Source organism: Ovis canadensis, chromosome 7, assembly GCF_042477335.2.
Source record: "Ovis canadensis isolate MfBH-ARS-UI-01 breed Bighorn chromosome 7, ARS-UI_OviCan_v2, whole genome shotgun sequence".
In the NCBI taxonomy this organism is placed as follows: Eukaryota; Metazoa; Chordata; class Mammalia; order Artiodactyla; family Bovidae; genus Ovis; species Ovis canadensis.
This window is the reverse complement of record NC_091251.1, coordinates 92120900-92133343: the sequence shown is the minus strand read 5'-3', so window position 1 is coordinate 92133343 and position 12444 is coordinate 92120900. Positions and strand designations below refer to the sequence as shown.

Sequence of the window (12444 nt, the reverse complement as noted above, 5' to 3'; positions counted from 1 at the left end):
AGCTGGAGACTGAAGCTTTGTCACTGGGCAGAACTGAGCTGGTAAATAACTGACGTAACCTGGAAGGTATGGGAACTGCCTGAGCTGTCACAAGCAAAAGGAGTACGTCAAGGCTGTATATTGTAACCCTGCTTATTCAACTTATATGCAGAGTACATCATGAGAAACGCTGGGCTGGAGGAAGCACAAGCTGGACTCAAGATTGCTGGGAGAAATATCAATAACCTCAGATATGCAGATGACACCACCCTTATGGCAGAAAGCGAAGAAGAACTAAAGAGCCTCTTGATGAAAGTGAAAGAGGAGAGTGAAAAAGTTGGCTTAAAGCTCAACATTCAGAAAACGAAGATCATGGCATCCGGTCCCATCACTTCATGGCAAATAGATGGGGAAACAGTGGAAAAAGTGGCAGACTTTATTTTGGAAGGTTCCAAAATCACTGCAGAGGGTGACTGCAGCCATGAAATTAAAAGACGCTTACTCCTTGGAAGGAAACCTATGACCAACCTAGACAACATATTAAAAAGCAGAGACATTACTCTGTCAACAAAGGTCTGTCTAGTCAAGGCTATGGTTTTTCCAGTAGTCATGTATGGATGTGAGAGTTGGACTATAAAGGAAGCTGAGCACCAAAGAATTGGTGCTTTTGAACTGTAGTGTTGGAGAAGACTCTTGAGAGTCCCTTGGACTGGGAAGGAGATCCAACCAGTCCATCCTAAAGGAGATCAGTCCTGATTATTCATTGGAAGGACTGATGCTGAAGCTAAAACTCCAATACTTTGGCCACCTGATGCAAAGAGCTGACTCATTTGAAAAGACCCTGATGCTGGGAAAGATTGAGGGCAGGAGAAGAAGGGGACGACAGAGGATGAGATGGTTGGATGGCAGCACTGAGTCAATGGACATGAGTTTAGGTAAACTCTGGGAGTTGGTGGTAGACAGGGAGGCCTGGCGTGCTACGGTCCATGGGGTTGCAAAGAGTCGGACATGACTGAGCCACTGAAATGAACTGAACTGAACCCTGAGGAAAGAAGATGCAGTGGAGCACAGCCGAGGGCCAGGATGGCAGAGGGAAAATGCCACATTTACCCCCAGGATGCAGCAATTCCTCAGCTGCTTTCACATAGTTACTTGCTCCCTCTCCAAGTTCTCCAGCACTGGGGCGTGGATAGTTACCTGAGACCTACCCCACCCCCACCCCGGCCCCTCCCCTCCCCTCCCCAGGGTGGGGCGTGGTAGCTTAAGGGAGAGAAGCTGCATTCATCCTCTTCTTTACCCACAACAGAGAGAATGATCATTACCCTAATGATCATTAACCTTTATGTCAGAAGTCATTGACATAAAATGCACTGTGGAAACTGTGAAAAGCAAGTCTTTTTATTCTTGGACAATGTAAAAATTGCAGATTTTCCCCATCAATATGGAAAATACAAAGATAATCTATGTTGTGATAGTCATCAGAGTTGTCCACCAAATACTAATTCTACTTCTGTTAACAGACCCCCCTGGACTCCCTGGCGGTCCAGTGGTCAGGGCTTCACCTTCCAATGCTGGGGTGCGAGTTGGACTCCTGGTTGGGGAGCTGAAGTTCCACAGTACTAATTCTGCTTCTGAGCACTTGCCAGCTGCCCTTGAGCTAGATGGGACCATGTGATTTGTTGTAGTTATTGAGATGTGGACAAAGTGACATGGCACTATCAGATGGAAGCTTTAAGAACCAGGGTACAATGTAGCATGTTCTCTCTCTCTCTTTTTTTGCCTTCACAATCAAGGAGAATGGAGCCTCCCTCAACCTGGGTCCCTGATGACAAGAAGTACCCCTTGCTGACGAGTGATGGATATGCTCCAGGAGGGAGACAAATACCTCTGTGACTTAAGTGGGTAGGGAGCAGAATGTGTGTTATTGCGTCTTATCCTGGTCCCTGCTGATTCTTATGAGTAATTCACCAACGTGCCCGTCATCCAGTGAAGACACCGCATCGAAGCAATCAGTGGCCCTCCACCGCCAAGCATGTGGACGACCAGCGTTAGCGCATGCATCACACACAGGATGGCAGACCATTAGCTGCAATCAAAACTTTGATTAGGAAGACCCCAGGCAACAGGACCTTCACAGAGCAGCTACGGGAAGAAGGGGAGCAGCGCACACGGTGGGAAGGATGAGGCTGCCCCAATAAGGTGCTGGCACAGAAGAGTATAAGGGATGGGTCAGATTCTACAAGAAATGACAAGAGATACCTGTGTCACACACCTGACAGGCATATAATCAAAGTCATGCCCCTTTCCTGTTTAATTCGTGAAAGTCACACAAAGGGGCATAGTGATCCAGGCCACAAGAATGAGGGCTTGGTTTGGTATCACTGCATGAAAAAGATCAAGTTTTGCCTGTCGCCCCTATAAAACGGGAGGGGGGGGGAGGTCAAATGCCAGAAGATCAGGTTTCCAAGAAGTTCTTCAATGTCCTTGATGGGCACACCTAATGGCCTTGTGGGTCATTCAGGAACCTGGAATAAATGGTCAGATGAGCAGACTGGCTCTCTCTGGGTTTTTTCCCTACCAGGAGTCTGGTGCTGCCAGATTCCCAGACCCCTGGGGAAACCAGGGATGAGTACCAGCCTGGAGACCCCTCTTATAGTATCTGAGGGACCCCAGCAGCAGTCATCTCTTGATATCCAACTGACAATGTCCCCGGTCTTCCCCTCCCTACAAAAGCCAAGCATGACTCAGAAGCCTTTGGGTGAAGGAATTAACAGGATTGGTCTACGGTTCCCTTTTCCTTGACTGCCACTAGGAATGGCCCTCTCGTCTTTGGAGAAAGCAGAGGAAGCCTAAACAGGGCTGCAGGGTCAACCCCAAGTCTCCCAGTGAGGTCCTGCATGAGCAAACACTTCCTTTATTTCTCTTCCCAATCCCTGAAGCCCATGATAGGCATCTGCAATTAGTGGTTTTTTAATAAGACTCTAAACTATGCAGAAAGAAAAAAAAATGCACTCACAGCTGAATACAGCCACGCAGAGTGAAGGAAGGAGAAGGCTGATGTTCTAGTGCCTGAAGGAAGGCAGCCCGCAGTGAGCAGAGCTCCGGGCCTGGAGGGAAAGATCTGAAGGTGATGCCCGGCTGTGTCTTTCCTAGCCTGGTGCAACCCAGCAAGTCACTGAGCTTCTGAGCCTGTGACCACACCTGTAAGATGGAGATGATGCCTGTGGCACTGGGCTGGTGTATTAGTTCAGGGCCCGTGGACACAGCAGCTCACTGTTAGCCCTGGAGGAGGGAAACCTGCCGGACCCCATCTGAAGGCTGAGATCCTTTCCCAGGAATGCTTAGCTAAAGAAAGGGCTGGGGGCAGGGTCATTTTCAAGGGCATTGTATTCTGCTTACCTGCAAAGGGTAAGGGAATGGAGGTGGCAGAAGGAAGTTCTCAGAGGTGGGAGAGGAAGCCACTTCTGGACACAGCTGTTTGTGCAGAGAGGGAGGCAAAGGGGAAAGATGTCTGTAGCACCAGAAACAGTCTGGAGCCTCACCTCTGCCGCAGTGTCCACCCTGAAGGCCTCTAGCAACGTGAGCCAGACCAGCCGCCTTGACCTGAATACGTGCCCCACAAAACTAGGGCACAGACGGCATAAACCCCACTGGGGCCTGCTCCCTGTGTACAGTTGCTTCCCAGCCTGGGGTCTTGAGCTCAGGATTACAGCCAATATCCCCACTCCCATCAGTCTGTGCCACGGAACAGGCTCCCACAGCCCTGCCCACCAAGCACCGCCAGCAACATCCCCTGCTTTCAAGTGATGGCTTGCGGGGCTAGCTGCATAGAGGCAGGTCAGAGGAAGCGTTACAAACAGGGTACCAGCACTGTAGGCAAGGGCCCAGGGTATCAAGGTCTTCACTGCAAGCGGGGCACCACCTCATGGCCACTTCTGGCTCCCCTTCTCTTCTAGCCCCTCAGACTGCCTAGGATCAGAGTGGAGGGCACCTGGGCCATAGTAAACAACTAAACCTTTAAGGAAATGAACGCTTTCCATCAAAGGGAGCCACCCAAAGAAAGAGGCAACCGCCACCAAGGTTTACGCATTTTTTATTTTTTATAAAACAAGCTACAAACGGTCTCCCTCCCTCCTCACAAAGGAAAACCACACAACTCAGCCTCCACATGTGTGTGAGAGAGAAGATGTCCTGGGCAGATTCCAACTTTCTTCACAGAGGTACTTCCTTCAGGGCAGGGAAGGAGGCTGAGGTCTTCCGGAAAGTCCACCCAGCCAGCACACCGGGCTTTCTGGTCCAGACTGATGGGCCAGGGCTCTCGTTCCATCCTACCACGTTGGGATGGGGTCTCCAGTCACCCTGACACAACCTCTGGGACTTTCATTAGGACAGCAAGAACTTTCTCCAGTCAGAGGATGGGATGGGATAGGAGATACACAGAGATATGGCCAGATTTCCAAAAATAATCCACAAAGGCGCCGGTCCTGGAAAACTGCCCACCCTCCCTCCTTGCTGCTATGGCTGCTCACGGGAAGGAGGGTTCGGTGTCACCTGTCACCCTTTGTTGGATGACTGTTGGATGGCCATGCCCCCACCCCTGCTACCCCAGGCAAGAGGAAGCTGGGGTATGACCAGAAGGCTGGGTGGTCCATGTTGGAATCACAGTAAAATACCTGTGGGAAGCTAGGCCTGGATTTCCCCATGGCTGGGTCATTCTGTCCTCACTTCCAAGGGATGCAGAAGTAACAGGCCCAACATGAATCTGGAATTGGCCTCAAGCCTGGAAGCCCGTAAGAGCATTTAGGAAAACAGGAAGAACCTCGGTACTGAGTTTAAAAAATAAAAATAAAAAAGGTTGAGTGACCAACAAGGTGATGGACACAACTCTTCCCTCAGGCTTACGCTGACCAGAGAACAGCAGGGGAGAAGGAGGACCTCAGAAGTAGCTGCCCAGCCTGACCTTGGCATTGGGCGCTGTCTCAGGAAGCCTCACTCACGGGTGTGCGAGAGGTGAGAAGCCTTGGGTGGGCACCACACTCACCAGGACAGGCCTTCTGTGCTTCTACCTCAGATATGAAATTTAACTACTAAACAAAACGTCCCGCGGGGTGTCTTTTTCTTCTCTGCCTCCCCTCTCCTGCTTAATATGTGCTGCTGCTGCTGCTGCTAAGTCGCTTCAGTCGTGTCCGACTCTGTGCGACCCCATAGACGGCAGCCCACCAGGCTGCCCCATTCCTGGGATTCTCCAGGCAAGAGTACTGGAGTGGGTTGCCATTGCCTTCTCCGGCTTTATACGTAGTAGATGCTAAACATAGCTGGAAATGTTTCAAGGGACCCGAACGCAAATCCTTAGGGCAATTTGTTCAGCAGGCACCAACAACACTGTCGACTCAGGCACCCACTGAGTCTGGGCCACCTGGGGGTCTGGATGGCCTGACCACATGGGTGTTGGAGAATGGGGACTCGTGAGGGCTACAGGCCTCCCTCCAGGAGCCACTTACATTGTCCTGCAATGTCCACTCCCTCCCTTGAGAAGGTCAACCGCCAAGTGACTTGCTGCTCTGACAGCCACGGCAGAAGGTGGCCCCTTCCTCCCACCAGAAAAGATACCCACGGAGTCTGCCCTGTGATCACAATGGGATCCAGGCTGGCCGGGGGTGGAGTCCTGGCTTCTAGAGAGTGGGGCCGTGTGTCCGGAGATCTCACAGCTCAGAGCAGGGAGAGGGAGAGGAATAAACAGAGAGCAATGCCAACACCTGTACAAAAGAACTATACAATTTACATATATATTTATATACAGTATATAAATCTCTTTCTTCTCAGTTCCAGAAAGGCCTCCGCCCTCCAAACCCTAAAAGTTGTCAGTAGCAGATCCAAAAACTTAACAATAAAAGAGAATAAACAGTCTTTCTTCCCTTTCCTTTTCCCACTGCGGTATTAGATACTGGTGTTTAAAAATGAAACCGAAAAAGAAAACACACAAATAAGAGTTATTAAAAGTGCAAACACGATGGGCACCACTTATGTTACATGGGATGTGGCTGGGCCGTGGCAATGCCGAAGGTTAGCTGTCTGATGATCCATCCTGCCTCCCTGGTCTCTCCACCTGCCCTTTGGTTTTCCACTCCTTAGACGAGGCGTCCTACTGAGAAGTGGAGGAATAAGCAAGAAATTAGAGCTAAGTTTAAGGGAACTCTGGGCTTCCCTGGTGGCTCAGATGGTAAAGACTCTGCCTGCAACGCAGGAAACCCAAGTTCAATCCCTGAGGCTGGAAGATCCCCTGGAGAAGGAAATGGCAATCCACTCCAGTATTCTTGCCTGGGAAATCCCATAGACGGAGGAACCTGGCGGGCTACAGTCCCTGGGGTCACAGAGAGTCAGACACGACTGAGCGACTAAAACACTTTAGTGAGGACTCCAAATACATATATCCATTCCATCACTCGAGAGGGTTTTTCTGTTCAGGGTTAGGCACCAGCCTCGGGCAAGTCAGTGGGAGAGCTGGTGGGTTTTTTCAACGGAAGGACTTGTCTCCAGCCTCACGGGGTGGTGAAAAATAATCCTGATAACTGCTCTTCATAAACTGGGAAGGACCAGTTAAGAAAGAGACCTGAGAAGACTGTGCTGGGCAGTCAGCTCCCCAGTGAGAAGTCTGGCGGGTGAAAATGCCTGGATTCATGTGGCATTTCCCAAAAGTCAGTCCCTCGGACCCAAAGCTACATTCACCCCCAAACTCTATGTCCTGCCCCACCTGACTTTTGCCCCCCACTGGGTGTGCAAGCCCCTCTCAGCCCACCAGAGGGCAGCGCACGACACCAGATGGCCAACATCTGCTTCAGTCCCTGCAGACAATCTAGCCAGGTGGCTTTTCCGCTGCTCCCAGAGCACAGAGACCCCGCAAAGCTGCTGGCAGCCCAGGGCTGTCACTCTGTGTCGCTTCAGTCGTATCCGACTCTGCAACCCTATGGACTATAACCCGCCAGGCTCCTCTGTCCATGGAATTCTCCAGGCAAGAATACTGGAGTGGGTTGCCATTTCCTCCTCCAGGGGATCTTCCTGACTCAGTGATCAAATCTGGGTCTTTTACATCTCTTGCATTGGCAGAAGAGCTCTTTACCACTGCCTCTTGTGTTTCTCGACTATTTCTAATTTCTTCTGTGCATTCACCGCAAACCAGGCACCAGCTTGTTAAATCTTCACACCAAATCTGTGAAGCAGATGCTGTCATATCCACTTTGCAGATGAGGAAATTGAGGCTCAGAGACTTTGGGTAGCTTGCTAAAGATTACAGAGCTGGGAAGTGCCAGGGCTGCCTGCTTCCTTTGGGTCCTGTGCACCTGGTGCCTGGCAAAGCTTCAGAGGGCAGCCCGGAGGCCTCCGTGAGCTGCGTGGACCTGAGGTCAGCACACCCAGCCTCCCCCTAGCTGCTGTGTGCCATGTGGACCTTAACTACCAGCACAGGACGCGGACCAAGGGCAGAGTGCCAGTGGAGCTCCGTGATTCTGAACCTACGGAGCCCAGAAGTGCTCCAGGTGGGCCTGGGGGTCAACACAAACGCTGGGTAGTCTCTTTCCAATACTGGCCCCCAGCTTGTGCTCTGAGAAATGGGCACAGATTCTAAGTGTGCCAAAGCGTAATGCTACCACAGAGGACGTCCCTCTCCCAGCCCTTCGTCATTTGACCAGGATCTAATGCACTGTGCCTGAGGTTAGGAATTGAGAAGGCACACCCATAATGGCAGGCGAGAATCAGGAGCATGGACTGCATGTAGTGTGATCAGTGCTTCTGACAGCTGCAACAGTCTCATGAAGAAGAATAGCATTATCTATGGAACTTTCACGGAGGTCCCTCAAGGCCTCAACCACGGAGGTCCCCCAATGCCTTCGGCAACTGCTTTAACTCGCTATCTCATGGCATCGGCACAATGGCCCTGTGAGGTGGATACTATGGTTATTTCCATCTTACAGATGAAGAAACGGAAATCTGGGATGGCTGAGTAGTTTGACTTGGATGAGAGAGCTGGTCTGTGGCTGAAGCAGGGTTTGACCCATGACGTTGCACCATGTCCTGGGGACTCAGAGTCGAGGGGGCACAGAGAGGCATCCTCATCAGACAGGACTGCCTAGAGGAGCTGACGGACGTCAGGGTGACTGAGATGTATGTTTAGAGATGGAAGGAGAGGGGAGGCAGCAGGAGGTGAGAGAGTCTAAACTATATAAAGGCAATGGGAAGTTGTTGAAGGGATTCAGTCCGAGAAATAATAGCATCTGTTTTGGTTAAAAAAAAAATTCTTCTGGGGCAGTGTGGGAAACGGACTGGGGATGAGCATCACTTACCCAGGGTCACACATCCCAGAACCAGGGCCACACATCCCAGAACCAGGGCCAGATCCCAAGACTGGGTACCTCAGCCACCTCCCCAGCTACCTTTGGGGTTTACCCTATCAACCAAGGGTTAGAACAAGGAAAAGCCCTTATGTCTCCTTCAAGGCAGTTCTCGGCACCAAACAAGTCAGAATTACCCAAATCAGCATCATCAGCCCAGACCCTTCACCTGCACTGTGACTCTCTAATTTTGGGGGTGCAACCAACTTGACAGGTCCAAGTCATGTCTGTTATCTTTCCCCCACCCCAACCTGCTCTTCTCTTCCTCCCATGCTGCCCGTCTCAGTGAATGGCCCACCCTCCAATTGCGCACGCCAGCCCTCATCCCTCTCTGCACTCGATCACCAAGCCCTGAAGCCCTACCCAGTCACCTCCCCCAGTACTCTACAAACCCACTGGGTTTTCCCTAACTCAGGCCTCCATCATCTCCTGCCTGGTCGGTGCTCCGGCCTCCTATTGGGTCTCTGCCCTCACTCATCCCCCGATCCATTTCCCACACTGCATTGGAAGAATTTTTTTTTTTTAACCAAAACTGATGCTATCGTTTCTCTGACTGAGTCCCTTCAACAGCTTCCCATTGACCTTATATAGTTTAAACTCTCTCATCCTTACCTCCTGCTGCCTTCCCCTTCCACCCTAAACAAGCATCCCAGTCACCCTGATGTCCTTCAGCTCCTCTAAAACTCTCCTTCCCCACCTCCACAGCCTCACTCTTCACTTGCCTCAGTTCAGAACACTCCTTCCTTCCACGACCTTTCAGCTCAGCTTCCTCTTACTCACTGGGCAGGAATTCATCCAGAACAAGGGCAGCAAGCTTTTCTGTGAAGAACTAGATGCAATCATTTTAACTTTGTGGACCATGGACAATATGCAACAGTCTTGGCTGCATAGTCTTATATTTTGAAATTTATATCCTTTTAAAAATAGAAAGGACATTTACTCCTTGGAAGGAAAGTTATGACCAACCTAGATAGCATATTAAAAAGCAAAGACATTACTTTGCCAGCAAAGATCCATCTAGTCAAAGCTATGGTTTTTCCAGTAGTCATGTATGGATGTGAGAGTTGGACCATAAAGAAAGCTGAGCATTGAAGAATTGATGCTTTTGAACTGTGGTGTTGGAGAAGACTCTTGAGAGTCCCTTGGACTGCAAGGAGATCCAACCAGTCCATCCTAAAGGAGATCAGTCCTGATTATTCATTGGAAGGACTGATGCTGAAGCTGAAACTTCAATACTTTGGCCACCTGATGCGAAGAACTGATTCATTGGAAAAGACCCTGATGCTGGGAAAGATTGAGGGCAGGAGGAGAAGGGGATAACAAAGGATGAGATGGTTGGATGGTATCACCGACTCAATGGACATGAGTTTGAGTAAACTCTGGGAGTTGGTAATGGACAGGGAGGCCTGGCATGCTGCAGATGGGGTCACAAAGAGTCAGACACGACTGAGCAACTGAACTGAACTGAAAAATAGAAAAGCCACTCTTAGCTCACAGGCTATACAGAAACAGGCCGTGGACTAGACTGGGCCCATGGGCTATGTTTGGCTGACCTCTGGGTAAGACATCACTTCCTTCCTGAAGATTTCTAAGCCTGATGGACCCTGAGCAGATGTGGGTGCCTTAGGTATATTCCCGCAATACTCTGCACTTGCTGCACTTTGACAGAGACCATTGGGTGTCTACCAGTCCACCAGGTGTCTCCTCCTCTTCCTGGGCCCCAAGCCCTCCTCACTGTGGGGTGTGGTCTAGTGATGGAGATCCAGCCAGTGAAATAGGAGAGGTGATGTATGTCACTTCCAGGACTGGCCCTTCAACCTTGCCCCATGGGCACTGCTCCAGGGTTTACGCCATCCGACTGGGGAGGGAGAAGACCCACAGGGTGACCTTGGATGTCACAGAATGAAGTTGGCAGAGTCATTCTCAGCCTGGCTCTCAGAGTGACTGCACCTGGAGCAATCTCCACTATCCCCCTACACACACACACACACCCCCTAGGACCTGGAATCATGGTGAATTACTATATGGGCAAGAGGAACTGATTTCCACTGTGTTGAGCAATTACATGTGTGGTTCTACTTGTCACTGCAGCCCAGTGTATCCTAATACACCCTCATGGCGCTCAGCCCGGTGTATCCTAATACACCCTCATGGCGCTCAGCCGGTGTATCCTAATACACCCTCATGGCGCTCAGCCCAGTGTATGTAAATACTCTAGCATCTGTCTCTTCCATAGACTGTGGAAGGATAGGAAACTTACCCTTCCATTCCTCCACTGTGTCTGGTGTCTAGTGCAAAGCACGATGCACTCCCAGTAAGTAGTCGAATAATGCATACCTGGGAATCTCATCTACTGCAGGTGGTCCCCTCCCTCCAGGAGGGGCAAGTCCTGGAGGGCCAGGAGCACAGGCGATCACTCACCTTCTTTGCTAACACCCAGGCAGCCCTTCAGCTCGGGCAGTGAGATGACCTTGTCTTTGTTCAGGTCACAGTAGTCAGTGAAACGCCGGGCGCATTTCTTGGGCTTGGCTTTCTTCTTCACGTAGCGCTTGAAGGGCTTCATCTCGCGCTTGTTGATGTCGCTGCTACTGTTGCTGTCCAGCTGGCTGAAGTACCAGTGCACCACGCGCTCTTCCAGGGTGTGGCTGGGGTCTGGCTCCGAGAACCTGGGCCACGGACAGACACCCCACCCCCAAGTCCCGCTTAGGATCCTGCAGGAACCACCAGCCCCACCGCAAGCTGCTCCCACATGCTCAGACGCCAAGGGTTGCCAGCAGCTAGGTAGAAACGGCTCCTCCAAGCCCAAACCCTCCCAGCCCTGCTCAGCCTGCAGCAGAATCAAGCACCCTTTCCAAATTGAGCCTCCAGCCTGGACAGTTCATTTCTGGGGGATCCCCAACTAGGTGAACCCGCCACATCCTCCACCATAGTTAGGGATGTTCTCGTGCAAGAGGAATGCTCAGGACATACCGACTGTATTTCATTCACCTGAGAAAACCACAGGGATCCAAACTGTTCTTCTCCTAGCCTAGTGTGGCTGATGCACAAACTGCCATCACACATGAACTTGACACCCAAATGAGTGTGTCTATGAAGGGAGCTTGGAGCCTGTACCACCCACTCAGCGCCCAGGCTAGATCCCAGGAGGGCTTCCAAAGCAGCAGGAGTAGCCCCTGGCTTCAAACTGTTGTCTTAGCAAGACAGAGTCAAAAAGAGTGAAACCAGACAGCAGCAACTCAACGTGAAGCGTGAAGTTCCTGTGGGCCATTGCTGTCGGGTACCAAGTGCGGTAGGAATTGAGAGAAGGAGGCAATTGAGATGGACACAAAGAGAGGTTCTATAGCTGGCAAGTCCAGACCTACTAACGGTGAGTCTCTCCACACAGAGGTCTTAAGAGAGGGCAGACCCAGGAAGCCACATGTTAACTCGAGCACCTGGGGAATTCTGCTAAAAAGCAGAGTAACCTAGAGTAACCAAGAAAGCTTCCTGGGGGTCGAGATGCATGGCGGTGACTGCCTCTAACACGGCCCCTGATTGTAACACGACAAGACCAATGGCTACATGTGCAACTTACACAAGGTCTACCCATTCATTTTACTTATTCACGCCTCTTTTTTTTCCCCAAAAGGATTCAGGGTGCTAGGTAATACTGAAAACTTTAAAAGCCAATGGTGAGTCTGTTCTAGAGCGGGTGACTGGCCAGGAGAACGGAGCCACACAAGCCCCATGGCTCCTGCTGCCAGGGTTGGTCCAGAGCCTTGTGTTTAAAGCCCTGGGTAACCTTCCCTTGGCTGGGGGACTGAGGCTGAGGTGGGCCCATCGTCTGTAGGGAACCGGACAGACTACACCAGGGATCCTACAGCAGGGATTCAGGACCTGCCAGCACACTCTGAAGCTGTACCTAGCAAGAAAAATATTCAAGGTCCTTGCCAATGCCTTGGGGTTCTTCTCTGGAATTTGCCGAGGTTTCCAGGAGGGAAGGGACAACCCTGACCCCTCCCCTATGAATGAGCCAGCAAACTCCCTCCCTCCCCCCACCCCAAGTGACCTCACCATTTAGGGAAAAAGAAGTTTCATTACC

The 12444-nt window shown here is 51.0% G+C and overlaps 1 protein-coding gene across 4 annotated transcripts in view; it reads right to left on the bottom strand.

Moving 5' to 3' along the window:
- Window positions 1-4055: 4055 nt before the first annotated feature.
- Window positions 4056-12444, bottom strand: part of SMOC1 (SPARC related modular calcium binding 1) — a 145145-nt gene continuing 136756 nt past the window's right edge. For 2 of the 4 annotated variants that reach the window (XM_069596896.1, XM_069596894.1), the window contains exons 11-12: window positions 10785-11029; window positions 4056-6124 (exon numbers count right to left, since the gene is read on the bottom strand). In XM_069596896.1, the coding sequence (XP_069452997.1) occupies window positions 6108-6124; window positions 10785-11029 (262 nt within the window). In that variant the 3' untranslated portion in view covers window positions 4056-6107. The remainder of the gene's footprint in view (window positions 6125-10784; window positions 11030-12444) is intronic. The other 2 variants (XM_069596897.1, XM_069596895.1) reach the window with 1 other exon arrangement.